Source organism: Syzygium oleosum, unplaced genomic scaffold, assembly GCF_021117445.2.
Source record: "Syzygium oleosum isolate NSW1041296 unplaced genomic scaffold, Sole_v2.1 Sole_v2.51, whole genome shotgun sequence".
NCBI lineage: Eukaryota > Viridiplantae > Streptophyta > Magnoliopsida > Myrtales > Myrtaceae > Syzygium > Syzygium oleosum.
The window spans coordinates 1,021,445-1,039,364 of NW_026607535.1; the positions used below are offsets into that span (position 1 = coordinate 1,021,445).

Sequence of the window (17,920 nt, forward strand, 5' to 3'; positions counted from 1 at the left end):
GTATACTGAATTTGGGATTGATGAATTAGTGAATATTTGATTTACTTAGCAGAGATGTACTACTCACTAGGTTATGATTGCTTATTTTATTCATTTTACTTGCTTTTTGGGTTCTTTAGTGAGTCGCAAGTAGGACGAGAGCGCTATCGTTATCAGAGGAGAACATTTCACAGTGAGGATTTTTTGGTATGAGTTGTATGTAGTTATGATAAACTTCTGAATTAGTTGTTTGTTGGAATATATATATATATATATATATATATATATATATATATATCTTATTTTGATGGATTATAGAAATCCTGTTATTGTAATCAAATGACTCTTTTATAAAATATATATGGATGTACATATTTCGATAACAGGTTGTTGATAGTTATGTTTGAGATTGCATCCTTCGAGTAAAAAGACTACTGTGTCATTGCCCCTGTACTTGTAGAGTTAGGGGTGGGACAACATCAACCGCTAAATGTCATGCTACATTGACCGATTACCCGTGAATGAATGTAAGCTCGAATCAGTACTTTATTTGGAAGACTCTATTCAGTGGCCATTGAGACGGACCAAACCCGGATAAGGATTTGTCATTACTCGGAATCAAGGCCTATCTCAATATGAGCTTAGCAATGGCCTGGCCTTGGGTCATCTGGAAATGATCAGTCAGGCCGAAATGAGCCATCATGAGCCAAACATGGGTCAGAAGCTCTCCCCCTCGCCTCAGCTGCCCAGTATGACGATCCCCTCTGCATTGGCTCGCGGCGTAAATCAAAATCTTCACCCAGAGCTTCCCAATCGTTTCCCACTTTATGCGTATTTCTCTCTTTCTTATCGCCGCCACGATCCTGCATCCATCGAACAACACAGACTTGCTCTTTCCGCCCTTCACTTTACTCGGCGGAACCTCTGTGTTCACCTCTAGCAACATTTTAGAAGCTCGCTGAAGATACGAGTTCATTTCATTTCTCTTCCCTCTATTGATCACTAGATTTTTGATCCACCAATTGGGCTCTCGCTTAGATTTGGGATTGGGCATTTGGCGATCGTCAAAGAACTTTAAGGCCTCGGCAGAAGTGTCGCGGAGCCTTATTTCCCCAATTCCACTGGGCAGCATGGAAGGGTACATAACCAGAAGATAAAGCATGTACCTGGAGAGAAGCTTGCTCTCCCGATAATGAGGGAGTCTGGATTCATTCCACCCTTTCTCTTGATCCGAGTAGTATGATAGTTCGGTGGCAATGTGCCAAGTCAGGACAACCTGGTCGAAATCCCCCTCGGTGGCCCACTTAACTTGAGCGAGGCCATAACCATCGAGTAGCTTTTCGAGAATTTTCTGAAGATCCGTGTGGACCGGCAAGTCGGACTCCTCTGTGTAGTATAGATCTTCCTTGACATGATGGAAGATCCAAGTCTTAATCTCGTTGGATACGTCTTCATGGAGGGTGTAGTGATACTTCTCTAGCTTCTCCCTGATCTTCAAGAACTCAAGCACATTTTGGCAAACCAAGGGCCTCTCTTTACTGCAAAAGCTGAGCAAGCTGAATTGGGCAATTGAATGTGACCACCTGGGTTGTCTAGGCAATCTTATAAAGTTCACGGCACGTCTCAAGGCACGGTTCTTGTCGTGCTTGCACAACCAAACTTTGCTCCAATCCGAGGAAACCAGCATCAAAATCGAATAGGTTTCGAAGAAAACAATGACGGCCAGTAACAAGTAAGTGATGGAAAGATCAACCCTCGACAGGTGAGACTTTTGGGCCCAAGAGAAGAGCACCAGCACCAACAGAGTGGACGAGAAAGTGAACAAGCGGAGTCGGAGTCCCCACTTGGTGTAAAGCACCATTGCCTTCGTGTGGAGCAAATCGTAGATGAACCCAAGCTCGATCTCAACGATCGTAAAAGCTTTCGCACAATCGATCGCCTTGAATATGGACTTGCTAGTATTCCTCTCATCATGGCTGAGTATCAACTCAACAAAGAGGCACTTGAACATCTGAAGCAGGTCATAGGATTTCACAATGACCTCAGAATCATTCTCTGCAGACGAATCTTCACCACTACTATAAATACCTTCAGGCACTTGGACCTCTATCACCTCATCAGCCACGACGTAATGCCCCTCGGCCTGCTTCAAAGTGTACTCCTCCATGAAGCGGGGGTAATTCGGACTCGGATCAGGCGGGGCCAGCATCGACTGCTTTAGCTTGTCGTTGCTTGCCATCCAAAGAGCGCACACTCTCTCCCCGTACTTGACGAGCCCGACCAATGTCATCACCGACGAGAGGTAGGAGAGATAAGAGCTTGTCCAGGCCATGAAGATGATATATGTTGTGGCTGACGTCTGAACCGCTAGGCCAAGGCAGTGCCTGAGCCAGAGTGCATTGTCCTCCAGAGAATAGGAAGTGATTGTGTCAGGGCCACCCAAGAGAATCAGAAGCAGTGGGGACCAGAATGCGAGCAACTTGTCGTTGTCGCCAAGGCGACCGCCATTCCCCTCGTTCACGTCTCCAAGCTTGCTGGAGAGGACACCGAGGGCGACGGTGGCCACAGAGTCCGCGGTCAGGTACGAAGACCAGACGGCGATCCTGAGCTTGAGATTGTAGCTGGACTTCCTCTTGTGGCCGAAGAAAATGAGTACGATTTGGACCGCTAGTGTGAACACCACCATGGCTCTCAGCTCCCACGAGTTCCAAATTTTCCTCCAGAATTCCGCACGAAGCACCTCCATTATGATCTGTTTTCTGTTTCTGTCACACCCCGATTCCCAGGAGAAAAGGGGAATGACACGGCCACCTTACACTCGAAGGATGCAGCCTCAAATCATCCAAAAGCCAACTCCCAAAAGTCCCGTGGATATTGCTCTCGTACTACTCATTGCTAGCTAAAGAACCTGAAAAAAGATTGGAAGGAAATGGGGTGAGCAACCATAGCTCAATGAGTAATACATTTCTTCCAAGTGGATCGAACATTCACTATACATCGTTATAAAATGATATGATAATTCATCATCTCAAATTCAATATATAATATACGTAAAATATTGAAAATATATGATAACTTTCCAACAAAACTCTATACATACGAAATCAGTCATCAAAACATACTCAACAATAACAAACAACTATCAATGGTCTATTCCGTTGATTAATCTCATTAATCACACGTCGATGGTATGGACCATCGACTAAAATAATGCTCATCATCAAACTATGGTCACGTTTAACGCCGTGACAAAGGCAACCAAGTTTACCCTCCTTGGCTAGGTTTACCACCTATATCAGTCGGCAGTTCGGCCTAGAAGGACGTCCTGACAGTATGCATACTCCCCCTTCAATGGGTTCTCATCACAGCGATATGAGCCATATCAATCAAAACATTTCTCCAACAATGCACAATCAACAGCAGAAAGTTATTTCATAAACCTGTTTTACAAACCGAACCACATAACCTTTCACAAGTCCATTTATCAGTTAGAATGCATTTCATAAAACATTTCGTAATCAATGGGTACAGCTTTTACAATTCCATTCATAAAACATTTAACCAAAGCATTCACAATTGGTCATTTTAGACCACTTCATAAAACATTCTCAATTCCTTTTCAATCAACTAAAAAGATAGTAAAAGTTTGATCTAATTTATACAAGAAACATCTCTTAATAACTCATACTTATTAAAACTCTACTATTTTCAAAATATGAATTCGTAAATTCATGGAAAAAATAGTCCCACTCACCTGGAAATGCCTACGATCAAACAACAAAGATTACTCGAATCGTCGAACCCGCAATCTTATCCAATAAGCAAGAAACAACGTTAAAATCGAGTAAAACGCTACCTCAACTATAACTCAGCTAAAACTAGGTTTAGACGCTAACATAACGACTAAAAGGCACCCACAAATCGCTCATCCAAAGCGATTACTCAAAGTCGTCCGCAACGCGAAACTTGATCACGCCATAACTTCTTCCACCGAACCTCATTCCAAACGAGCATATAGTCAAAAGAAAAGCTTATTCAAAGAATTACAGGAACCCCAACTTGGCCGACCCAAAATCGAGCCGAAGAGCGACGAAAATCGACATGGAAAGCAGCTGGTCGCTACTGTTCATCACGAGCGTGCAACTTTAAAAATTCGTATCGAGCAAACTATAAGTCCAAATCGAGTTCCGTAAGATCCCACGGCCCCTCAACACCATAAGCTACTAATTCTATGTATATATGCAGCTCAACGACTCAAAAATCGGACATCGTGGCTTGAATTTCACCAAACTCCGAAATTATACCTTAATTCCGAAAAAATACTCCGATTGGACAAACGAGGGGCGTGAATACTTACCGGGCATTATAATATGTAATTGATCTGAATTGATGAGGCTCCCGTGATACGAGTCTTTCCTCTTTCTTCTTCTTCCTTTTCTCTCTCTCCCTTTCTCTCTTTTTCTTTCCTCTTCTCTCTCCCCTGCTCTGCGCGAGCTCTTGGTTAAAAAGAAAGGAGCCGAGCATCTACTGTTGCTGCTTTTTTGACTTTTCAACGTTTTTGGCTCTTCTTTTTTCTTTTTTTAAACCAAATATTACAGTTTCTCTGAGAAAGAGAGCGGGACGAGTTGGTGATAAGAATTTGGAAGTTAGTAGGAAATATGCTCACCGGCAGTTAGTTCACCCAGCTGGACTTTAAATATGCTCAAGCATTTGTTCACTTTATAATCAAAAGGAAATAGGCCTGAACACGTCATATTGAAGCCGAATTCCTCGTAAATTGGAAATTAGTAGTTTTATCGTAAGTGACGTGCAGTGCTTCTTGATCTGGATCGAAAGTATTGTGAAAAAGCAATTCATCGAATAATGAATAAATAAAACAAAAAAAATGCGGTTTAATCAGTGAGCAGTACATTATTCCATTATAAACCAAGCAATACAATGCATACTACAACCACACTTGAGTCACTTAAACACTCTAAATATTTCTTATCCCTAATAACACTTGATAACTCACATGATGTCTTTTCTCACAATTTATTGCGAAACTATATCTCAATGTCGCAGAGGAATTACACAAAATCTTAATAAAAGATTTTCATGATTTCAAATACTCGGGATGTAATTTACGAGCACGTTGCACAATCAATTGTCACGGCCCAAAGCTCCTCTTGAATGCTACATAATGTAATTCACAAAAAAAGTCACATATTGGATGTAATTCACCAAGACGAATCACTATTTATAGAAGAAGTGGATCCAAAACATGTTACCCACTCAAACTAGAAATCTTTGACCCAAAAAAAGAAAACTAGAAATCCAAGTCCAATTAAAAAACCCACTTGTTTTTTCTTAAGCTCAAAATTGAGATATATTCTTAACAAATAGGTTGGGTGAGGCGTGGTACGAGGCCTAGCTCCAGATGGCCATGCTTATAAAACTATATGAATTTCTATACAAAATAAGCTAGATTAGGCAGGCCGAGGTGAGTAGGCCAGGCCTAAGAAAATTGCTTTCCTAGATCCGTCTATTTTGCCCCTCGGCTCGAACGGATCGAAACGGGCCCAATGAACTAACCTCATGTTGATCAATTTTAGTCTTGTCATTGACGAATGGTTGATAATCTTATGAAAACCGAGAAGTTAAAATATTTATTAATTCAAATGGCAAGGCTAGATTGTGAATAGCCTTTGTTATGCCAAATCATTTACGTTATATTATACATACCCAATCTATATAGATCAATGTCATTATAGCTATTGATCATATGGGCCTCACAGCGAGACCCACACATTTGATGGCTATGATGGTATTAATCTACATATTGTATCTACATGACTTTTTATAATATTAGCCCATTTATCGATGATTGACTTGCGATGAGTTATATCGGCGGCTTCTGACACAATTTTTTCTATAATATTTTTTTGCAACGTTTTTTTTGGTTTGAGGTTGGGTAAATTAACAACGATGACAAATTTGGGAAAGGTATCCGAGAAACATTTACAATAATGGAACTGGACAGGGCCAAAAGTAAAGTCTGGAACACGAAGGACAAATGTTGCGGTATTATTAAAGAGAAAAGACTATAGCCACAAGAATGAAAAAAAAAGAAAAAAGGAAAACAACAACAAATGAAAGTACTTTTTTTTTGGTCGAAAAACAAATGAAAAGTACTTCAGATTAAAGAAATGTTTACAAATAATTTAAAAATAAATGAAATTGGCATTTCAATAAATGAGGCATATTCAATCACTCCTTAGGAACTTATCACATCATTTTATAAATATATTTTTCTACATAAATTTTTTTAAATATTCGTTATTTATTTTGAAATAGTGTCGGTCTTAGTTTCGGGAATTGGATTAGACCAGTAAGATGACAATTGATTTGGACCATGACTTTCATAGGAAGAGGATCACATTTTTTTTGCTTTTTCTTTTTTTTCTAGGGCAAGCGTGATTTGGTAAAGGGACCAAGAGATATTGACCCGCCTGTCCATTAATCAATTCTAGTCCTGTCACTGTTGAATGATTGATAATAACATGAAAACCGTGAAGTTAGAATGTTTATTACTTCAAATAACAGGTTTAGATTGTGAATAATTTTTGTTGTGGCCCATATGATATTGGTGTACATAAACTATTCACGTAATAACTTCTCGTAGTACTAGCCGATTTACTGACGATGAGTTATCACGGTGCGTTTGCGACACAAACTTTTCTATTTTTCCTTAATCAGGTTCCTTTCAATGTTAGGTTGGGTAAGCTGACAATGACGACAAGTTTGTGCAAGGCATCCGAGAAACGTGTAACATTATGTCAGTGGACAGCACCAAAAGTAAGGTCTGGAAACATGAAGGACAAATATTAAAGTACTATTAATTATTAAAGAGAAAAGACGAAAGTCGCAAGAATTTGAAAAAAAAGGTAAAGAAGAATAAAGGATGAAAGTACTTTAAAATTAAAGATATCTTTCCAAATAATTTTAAAAAATATATTTTTTTCTAAGTCTTCATCATTTTAGTTGAAATAGTGATGCCTTAGTCTCGGTGATTGGATTAGACCAATGATAATGAGCAGAATCTTTAAAATTTACATTTCTTTACCAGGCTTGGACCATGTCCATGACAATTGATTTGGACCACGACTTTCATGGGAAGAGAACCACATTCTTTTTAACAAACTGAAGCAGTACTTAATGTATCAACCAGTGCTTATCCCGCCAATACCAGGGTAACCTTTCATCCTTTACCTCACAATTCAAAATGAGTCCTTGGGTGCGATGCTAGCCCAGAAAAGGCTCAGCGATGGAAAGGAGAGAGCCATATATTACCTAAGTAAGAAGTTCACTACCTCAAAGCTGAATTATTTCGAAACTGATAAAACTTGTGCTGCATTAGTGTGTGCCAGTATATATTGCATTACCAGATGTTCTTAGTCACCTGAAATGATCCCATCAAGTATCTACTCGATCGATCGACCTTGGTAGGGAGACTGGCCAAATGGCAAATTTTGATTTCAAAGCTCGACGTGCAGACGATGCCATATAAATCAGTTAAGGGCCGAGCTGTTGCAATATGCCGGCCGAAAACCCCCCTTGGAGGTTTCTGATGAACTTTCCTCTGATGATCAAATCTAATCCCTGGATGAGGAGACGTGGACCATGTTCTTTGATGGTGCTATGAACTTATATGGCTCCAAAACTAGGGCAATTCTGATATCCCACGATGGACAACACTATCCGGTAGCTGTGAAGTTAGAATTCCTTTTACCAATAACATTGCTAAGTACGAAGCATGCATCTTAGGCTTGCAAGACGCAATTGAGATAGGAGTGAGCAAGTTGAAAGTGTTTGGAGACTTCTCACTACCATCCTTTAAACCGTTGGTGAATGGAAATCAAGAGATGCTAAACTACTCCCATACCATGATTATCTGAAAGAATTTGTGAAGGAGTTTGACAAAATCTCATTCCAATACCTGTCCAAGTCTCACAATCAATTTGTTGATGCGCTAGCAATGCTGTCATCAATGTTGCAAGTTACCGACAAATTGGAAGTGGAGCCCTTAAAGATTGAAGTGTTGACAAAATCAGCTTACTATATGGTTGTAACTCAGCAACCCGATGGAAAATCAATGTATTACGATACCATGAACTATATCTAGAGTCGAGAATTCCCTACCGGAAGTACTCCATCCAATCACAAGTACATAATGAAGATGGCCTCCAAATTCCTCGTTGGTGGCAGTAAGTTATACAAGCAATCGTTTGACTCGATCCGCCCGAGGTGTGTAGACGCTACTGAAGCCACGTGGAAATTGCAAGAAATGCACGAAGGGGTGTGCGGTCTGCACATGAATGGCCATACGTTAGCTAAGAAGATCATGAGGTTAGGCTACTACTGGCTTGCTTTGGAAAGTGATTGCATTTAACACGTCCATAGTTGCCATCGATGTCAAATCCATGGGGATAAGATAAATGTCCCTCCGAACGAGTTGCATCAACTATCCGAGCCTTGGCCATCTTCAATGTGGGGCATCAATGTAATCGGCCCAATTAACCCAAAGGCGTCGAATAGACATCGATTCATCTTGGTCGCAATTGATTATTTCTCCAAGTGGATTGAGGCGGCTTCCCATGCAAACGTCACCGGTCAAAATGCAGTAAAATTCATCCGACGCAATATTATTGGTTGTTATAGCATCCTTGAGGCTATTGTTACTGACAATGGGACGGATTTGAACAACAAGTTCGTAGTTGATCTATTCAATGAGTTCAAGATCCGACACTTGAATTCATCTCCCTATCGCCCTCAAATGAATGGAGCAGTTGAGGTGGCCAATAAGAATATCAAGAAGATCCTAGCCAAGATGGCCGAAAACTACCGTGACTAGCATGAAAGGTTGCCCTTCGCATTAATAGCTTATTAGACTTCGATCCAAACTTCAACGTGGGCAACCCTTTCTCTTTAATGTGTGGCATGGAAGCTGTCCTGTGCATAGAAGTGGAAATCCCTTCATTGCGAGTATTATCCCAAGTGGAGTTGTCCAAGGCAAAATGGACACAACAAAAGCTTGAGCAGTTGAATCTAATCAATGAGAGATGTTTGAAAGCCCTTTGCCATGGTCAATTTGTCAACAGAGGGTAACCAAGTCATTCAACCAGAAGGTGCGGCCAAGACACTTCGAGGTGAATGATTTGATCCTGAGAAAGATCTTGCCAATCATTCTTGATCCTGGGGGCAAGTTTGCCCCAAATTACAATGGTCCCTACGTGGTGAAGAAAGTACTTCCTATAGGTGCCTTGTTACTAGTTGAAATGGATGGTCGTGAGTTCTCCAATCTAGTTAATTCCGATGCTGTGAAAATGTATTACTCTTGATAGATTCTAGCACTTTTTGAAATGAATTGTCAAGTGTTTAGTTTCTATATCCTGAACTTTAGACATTTCTTTGATGAATAAATTGCTTCAATGAATTGCAAGTTGAGATGCCTACATTGGTTCCCAGTTATGCATGATTATTTTGTTTGTCTAAATTATCGATTTCGAAAGGGAAATTTATTTAGGCAATCAATAAATCATGTGGCATGAACTGAATGTGTTAAATGAGATGTGTCGGAATGATAAAAGGCAAGCCCTATTCCATGCACCGTCCCATACACTAATCTACAATGAGTCGAACAGAAAGATTCCATGTTTTACAAGGTAAATGGTTTTCTCATGAAAGGTACGATAGCTGAGATGACGAAAGGCAATTCATTTATCTATCCTAAATACTACAAGTAAACCCTTGCTTAACCCTTTTTGAGCCTAAACACTCGAAGAATTTCTTTCAAATTACTCCTGTCAAAAACTACCCCACATCGAGGCAAGCTAGAGGTAAGTCGGCATCATGAGGTGAGGAAAATGGATAGAAATTTTCTTGCTTTCACTCGCATCAATCTTCAAGTATTGCTATTACAGATGAACTCAAACAATGATTCAAGTGCCTTAGGATGATGAAGAGCGATTCTTTTTCTATCCTACACACTCATATCCGTTGCATAGCCCGTTTGAGCCTACAAATTCGTTTCAAACGCAGTTGGTGATCATTCCCCACACTGGGGCAAGGCAAAGGTCACCATCATTCGAATAGCATGATCCGGAGTGCCAACTAAAGATGAAGAATTCAAGAGTCAAATAGTGCTATTTTGTTTAGGCTTGTCTAGGCTAGTTCCTAAGCATTAAAAGAAATAAATTATGAACGAGGGGGCATGAAAAAGAAGTGTACTTGATAAAAGCAAGGCTAATGCCCATATATTAAAAAGGAGGAGTAAAAATGTCAAGAAGGTATGGGCATCGCAAAGTTATCCCCAGTGAATCAGCAGTTGTCCTTCAAGTCTCAAAGAGTCAAGTATCGAACTCAAGACCAATGGAGCATCCACGAAGGTAAATCCTGATGGTGAAGAAGAAGACTGGTGACAATGCCGAGATGATCACCAATTCTTTCACCCATTCTATACACATTTTTGAACCTTGCGAATCCTTTCGTTTCTCAACCTATGAACCTAGTTTACGTTATGTCCCTTACAAAGTCTCTTTAGATTATGGTACTTGAATTAACGTAGGAATTCATATGTATATAAGCTTCACTCAAAGGAGTGCAAGCAAGATTATTTCTATCTAATTTTAGAGGGTTCTTGACTTGTGAACCTAGAGATAATTGCATAGTATTTCTTTCGTGGCCTTGACTTGGACGGTCTCCTTTGCAAAGCTATTGACCGAGCCTACATTACAGTCCTGAGAAAGACCTCTGATATCGATAAGGTTGTACTACTTGCGAGAATACTCGGACCCTTGTTGACATGATGATGGTGAGATGGAGTGATTCTCATAATCCTGCATTAATGGTCGGGAAAAAACAACTTTCATTACGAGAGTGAGTGAAAAGCCCTTTTAGACTGAAAGTCCCTCATTTGACATGTTCAGGATATCCGCATTCTGAGTATAGATTGTCTTGTTGTGATTTTCCGCAGTGGAAATTTGGTAATGAAGGCTTGACAAAATTGTCGTGCATGAACACCATTTGAGTTGACATGTTCTTGGTTGTTTATGAATGCATATTATATGTTGCCTATAGTTATGTCTAACAAAAGACATGCTCTCAAGAATCAGAGATATTGTCAGGTAAGTGCATCTCTACCCCTACTTTTGAGTACTTGTGATCGTCCAAGTATTCTAGCTCTCGAGTACTTGTGATTGTCCTAGTATTATATCCCCTTTAAGCACCTATGACTGTCCAGGTATTCTCTATTGCTACAATGATACTCGACCCGTTCTAGTTGTCCCCAAAGTTTTCTAACCCCGGAATTATCTGAATTTAAGTCTAGGTATTCCCCTTGAGAAGTTTTACCACCCCATTGTACATCCAAAGAAAGGTCCGAGTACTAAACATGTCATTTTTATTGCCCTGTGGTGCGTCTGGAGAAAGAACATGCCACCTTCATACTACCCTGCTGTGGGTTTGAGAAAGGTCACATGCTAAATAGACATTTTCTTTATCATCATGCCATGTGTCTGAAGAAAGGTTCGGACATTAAGCAGGCTATCCTTGTTGCTTTGTCATACGTCTGGAGAAAGGTTCGGGTACGAAGGAGGCAGTTCCTTCTAAGAAACTTATTATTTTGTCATACGTCCGAAGAAAGGTTCGGGTACAAAGCAGGCAACTTCTTCTAAAAAGTTTATCATCCTATCATGTGTCTGAAGAAAGGTTCAGATACTAAGGTGCTGCATGAAAACCATTCTCAGTTCTGCCCGTAACCGGTTTTTTGTTTCCGTAATCGAATCGAGTTTTTAAACCCGTTTAGTAACGCAATTTCATTTTTCTATTTCCGGGACAAGTTTGCTTCCAAAACCGATTCTCAAAAGAAATGAGAACTAAAAAAAGTTGGTTTTTCATTTCTGGAACAAAAGTGAGAACCATTTCTGAGGAATTCATTTTCTTCAACACACATATTCATATGGAAGTCACGATCTTTAAGGTGAGAAAAAAAAGCAAAAAATCAAAAATTTCAAAACTTAACAGAATGATTTAGAATCTGTGGCTACCCACTTTTAGTGAAATTTTAATTTTTTTAGGTAGCGAAAAAAATAAATAAAAATAAATAAAAATAAAAAATAAAAAATTTCACAAAATGGCTTAGAAAACCTATGGCCACCCACTTTGAGCAAAATTTAATTTTTTTAGTTACAAAAAAATAAAAATTCTAAAATTTAAAAACTTCACGAATATCTTAGAATACCCGCCACCAAATTTGAGCGAAATTTTATTTTTTTAGGTGCCAAAAAAATAAAAAAAAAGCAAAAATCAAAATTTCAAAACTTCACAGAATAGGCAGAATACTTGTAGCCATCCACTTTAAGTGAAATTTAAATTTTTTAGGTGCCAATAAAAAAATAAAAAATAAAAATTTCAAAACTTCACAGAATAGCTTAAAATACCTGCGCCACCCACTGAAGTGAAATTTTAATTTTTTTATATGCAAAAAAAATAAAAATTAGCAAAAAAGTAAAAATTTCAAAACTTTCTGTAATGGCTTAAAATACATGTGGCCACCCACTTTGAGCGAAATTTTATTTTTTTAGGTGCCGAAAAAAATAAAAATAAAAAAAAATTTCAAAACTTCACAAAATGGCTTAGAATACCTATGGCCATCCACTTTAAGCCAAATTTAAATTTTTTTAGTTGCCGAAAAAAATAAAAAAATAAAAAACTTCACATAATTGCTTAGAATACCTGTGGCCACCCACTTTGAGTGAAATTTAATTTTTTTTAGGTATCGAAAAAAAATAAAAATAAGCAAAAAAGAAAAATTTTCAAAACTTCACAGAGTGGCTTAGAATACATGTGGCCATCCACTTTGAGTGAAATTTAATTTTCTTTAGGAACCAAAAAAAGTCAAAAAAAATCAAAAATACCATTTGGGCATCTAAAAAAAATTAAATTTTACTCAAAGTGGGTGGCTAGAGGTTTTGTAAGTCATTCTGTGAAGTTTTGAAATTTTTGATTTTTTATGTTTTTTTTCACCTAAAAAAATTTAAATTTCACTCAAAGTGGATGGCCACATGTATTCTAAGTCATTCTGTGAAGTTTTGAAATTTTTGATTTTTTTCTTTTTTTTCACCTCCAAAAATTAAAATTTCACTCAAAGTGGGTGGCCACAGGTATTCTAAGCCATTCTGTAAAGTTTTGAAATTTTTGAGTTTTTGAATTTTTTTGGGCACCTTAAAAAATTTAAATTTCACTCAAAGTAGGTGGCCACATGTATTCTAAACTATTCTGTGAAGTTTTGAAATTTTTGATTTTTTGATTTTTTTTGGGCACCTAAAAAAATTTAAATTTCACTAAAAGTGGGTGGCCACAGGTATTCTAAGCAATTCTGTGAAGTTTTGAAATTTTTAATTTCTTGATTTTTTTTGAAAAAATTCAACAAATTTCCTATTTTCCCGAAATCTAAATTTTTTTTTATTTTCTCGACATTTTGATGATTTTTTCTGGAATTTTTCAATTTTTTGGGATTTTCTGAATTTTTTTAAAGATTTTTATGAATTTTTCGGATTTTTTTATTATTTTAATTCCATTTCTAAAAAAATGGATTTTTGTTCCTGGAAATAGAATTTTCTGTTGTTTATCAAACGGGTTTTTATTTCGGAAATAGAAATTTTGTCTTTGTTATCAAACGGGTTTTACGTTCTAGAAATAGAAATTTTTTTCATTATCAAACGGGTTTTTTTTCTCAGAAACTCATCCAGGAACCAGAAATAGAAAAATCTATTTCTGGTTCAGGAACTCATTCCGAAACAGAATGGTTATCATTCGCTACCTAAGCAAGTGATCTTTATTGTTGTGTCATATGTCCGAAGAAAGGTTCGGATATGAGGAAGACACTCCTTCCAAGAAGTTTATTGCTCTGTCTTACGTCCGAAGAAAGATTCGGATACTAGACATGCAATTTTTGCTACCCTATTGTGCGTCCAAAGAAAGGTTCGAGTACAAAGCAAACAGCTTCTTCTAAGAAGTCATTACACATGTGGATCCGAAGAAAGGTTCGGGTACCAAACAGGCGTTAATCTAATAGTCCGAACATCTTGGGCAATATCCAAATATTGGGAGCATCGTCGAGTGCCTTAGACGATATCCAGGCAATTCAAAGTTTCCCGCCGGGTCATCAAACAAGGTGATGTTCCTATACTTGTCAGGTGATTCAGAGTTCATGCCTCGAATTATTTTACCGCTCCCACAAGATAAGTAACTCCAGGTATGTTTTTATTTCGCATTAGCATGCATCATATCTTACTGCATTTAAAAAATGGGTATTATGATCCTGACAAAAAAAGTCATTCATTTGCATGGTCAAAAATTTAGGTATCAATTGTCTTTGAATGCAACATCTGAGTGCTTACCTTCAAATAGAGGTAGCCGTTGACACTTAAATTTTTACCAATCATTTAAGAATTAATCGCATAGAAAATTTAGGATTAATCTTTAACCCATAAACAAAAATACTAAAATTAAATTGGATAGCATATAGTTTTAGGAGCATCTATCATATAACTTAGTTCATTAATTGCATTTTAATCGGACCGATGGTGATGAATAGACCTGAATTAATCGCACGAATTAGGGCCAACACTTAATGAAATTCAGCTAAGCATAGAAGGAAAGGGGGCCAAAATTTCAAGCTTAAAATAAACTAAGTTCTGAGCTTTAATTAAGTTGAGTTTAGCCCATAAAGTTAAAAAAGCTTTGAACTTAATTAAAATAAGCCCTTATGATCAATTGAGCCCACAAAAGGAGACAAATTTCGGCCACCATAGAGGGCAAGCCCCTAGCCGAAATTCACAAGGGGGAAAGGCCTTAATTGGCTTAATTTGAGATTAATTCAGCCCATCACAGAAGACATGCTCTCAAGAACCGGCCGCACCCGATCCCTAGCCGAGCCTCTCGCTTGCTGCAACTCCTAGCCAACGCCGTTGCTTTCTCTCCTGCCGAACCCAACGAAGCAGCCTGACCTGAGAAGTCCCAGCATCGACTAACCCTACTCCATCATTGCCCCCTACATTGAACCGAGAGGCAAAGACGACCGATCCATGACCTCCTACGAGCCAATCACTGCCCTCCCCCCCCCCCTAATGCTCCAGCCCAATGCCCTATTCTTGATCCGTGACGTCACCGCTAACTTGCTGCTCCCTGATCTGAGACACATCACTGCTACCCCGCGAGAAGTCTAGCTGCAACAGTGAGCCCCACTGTGCCGTCACTAAGCCGCCCAAGATCCTTGCACCATGATGAGCAACCGTTCTGCCCTGTTTTGCTATTCCGACTGAGCCCCTTCCTAGTTTGTGCTGAGCCTCCGGTACATGACCAAGCTAGCGCGCCGCTTCACTCACCGTTCCGTGAGCTACAACGCCATGTCCTGTCCTTACTCAATCGTGTCACCGTGCCCAATGCCCTGCTCCTAATGCATGAAACCCCACGACGAGCACCACTGGCCAAGACTCCCTAATTAGTGCCCCTACTCTGGCTAGGGACTCTAGCTATCGTGACGTCGCTATTCACTCAACCGAGATGACGAGCTGCACCATGCCGAGGAGCTAGTCACTCCTGGTTGAGCAGTCCCCTCACGTTGCCGTCCTTTGCTGGCTGAGCCATCGCCAGCCGTGAAGCCGTGGTCTACTGTTCGTGATCCTCAGTCCAATCTACAATATTTCGAATTAGGTAAAAAAATCTTATCAAATTTGATTTTTTTAATATTTGTTTCCTAACTCGAAAATTGTGATCTTGTTTGAATATTCGGGTGATATGCCATATCCATAAAATTTTCAGGTATCCTTTAAATTAGGAAAATTTCCTAATTTCACAACGTGTTATGGTCGACAATCCGATCTCATGTCCAAGATACGATTTGCGATCGCACAAAAAATCGGCCAATTCGATCCTCATGTCGTAGGATACGATTTGTCGATTTTTTTAATTTCTAAATTTGAATGGATATGAATAATATTTTGGGTGATTGGATGTTATCTCTGATTTTGATTTGATTTGATTTGATTCGATTTTATTTTATTCTTATCCAAAAAAGAAATCTCAAAAAAGATTGGATAGGATTAGGTAAATACTAGATAATATTTGGATAGATTTTAATAGATAGCTTTACATGTTTATATTCGATTGCATGTTTATATAAGATTTTAAAATCAATTAGAATGGAATTTAGAACCTTTCCTTTTCTAAATAAATTGCATGCTAGGATAGTGTTTATCTAGTTAAGATAGGATTCCAATTTAAATTAGGATTTAGCCTAGTTTAATTTCTAAGACGAATTGGTTAATATCTTAATCAATATAATTCATTTTCATTATTTTTTAGTTACAAATTTAATAAAAAATACCAAAAAAATATCATCTTAGAATAAATTAGATTCTTTTCTAGGATAGAATTCATGTTTAAATTAGGGTATTTACTTAATTCCGAATTTTAATAAAAAATATTAAAAAAACATATACATGTCATGTAGTTTAGGTCGTGTCATATTGCTATGTCATGTGCATGTCATATAGTTTGTATATTAGGCTCATTTAATTAGAAATTGCACATAGATTAGTTTCATTAAATAAGAGAAAACCTAAAAGAATTGATTTGAATTGCTTGAAAAATAGAAACCATGATTAAGGTAATCATGTGTTCTCTAATTATTATTGCTGCAGATGATTGTGTTGCTTTGAGGTAAGTAAATTCCCTCCATGCCTTTGCAATTTATTTATCGTTTTGATTATTGGGTTTTTTCATTAATGGTTGCATACCCGTATGATCAGCTCACATGTCATTTGTTAGGTTAAAATTGGTTTGAGCTGCTTCCAAAATGTTTTTTTGAAAGTAAAAAAGAAAAGATACCAAAATGGTGTTAAGTAATCTAGCGTAATCAAGTCCCGAATTCATAATCTTTGGTTCGTAGAAATAAAGTAAATATCTCAATACTTTACTTGGATTTTTAATCGACCTACCAAGAATAAATTAATGGCGACTTCAAAATGAAAATAATTTGTATGTTAAATATTGAACCTAAGTTGTGAATTGGTATGACCTTGGGAGGATCCGATTTAAGCGTGAGCTTAGTAATCAATTAACCAATCCTTAGGTTATGCACCGTTCTAGTGGATCACAACAATATTTAGTCAAGGAGTTCACACATTAGAGATGCACAACGATAGCGCGGGAGCATCATCTATCAAAACTGATTTATTTCATGGGAAGAGAATTGAAAAGAAAAGATCTCTATCCACGATCTTTTATAATTTTAAAGTAAGTTTCGCAAAGTCCTACGATTGATTGCAACATGACAACGTGAAACACGTTCCTCATGAAAGCGAACCTCAGAGTTCGGATGGAGCAAAGTCATTAAAGCCCGCCGGGTTTGTTCCGACAATAGAGATATGAGTTGGCCACATAAGCCGTTCCTTTGCTTTTCATGTCAAAGTCAACGTCAATTTGGATGGACGGTCTTGTCAAGGCTTATTTAATTGGGAGGAAGAGAGAGAGAATTGGTGCGTTAGGCCCACATTTTTGGAATCCAATGCTGCTTTTGTCAATTGCGTGTGATGCTTGGACAAGGAGTTCTGAACGTCAGACTTGGTGTCGTAGGCCCACACTTTTGGATTCCGATGCTGCTTTTGCATGTGATGCCTGGACAAGGAGTAACACTGAATATATCATCATTTTTTTTTTGGTAAAGATAAGGATATATATTACTTTTCAAACCACCATATACAATATAGAGCCAACACCAGACTCCGACCCGATTAGGACATGAAGATGTCCGAATAGGGTCAAAGAAGGCTCAGCCAAAACTATACAACAAGTGACAAAGAAGTCAACCAAAACAACAGGGACTAATACACCGAGG

At 38.3% G+C, this 17,920-nt stretch overlaps 1 protein-coding gene across 1 annotated transcript; it reads right to left on the minus strand.

Moving 5' to 3' along the window:
* Positions 1–517: 517 nt before the first annotated feature.
* LOC115663185 (uncharacterized) lies at positions 518–2,740 on the minus strand. Its single transcript, XM_030585212.2, has one exon. It carries the CDS (start codon positions 2,723–2,725, stop codon positions 605–607), a length of 2,121 nt encoding a protein of 706 aa, XP_030441072.1. The 5' UTR covers positions 2,726–2,740; the 3' UTR covers positions 518–604.
* Positions 2,741–17,920: the final 15,180 nt, after the last annotated feature.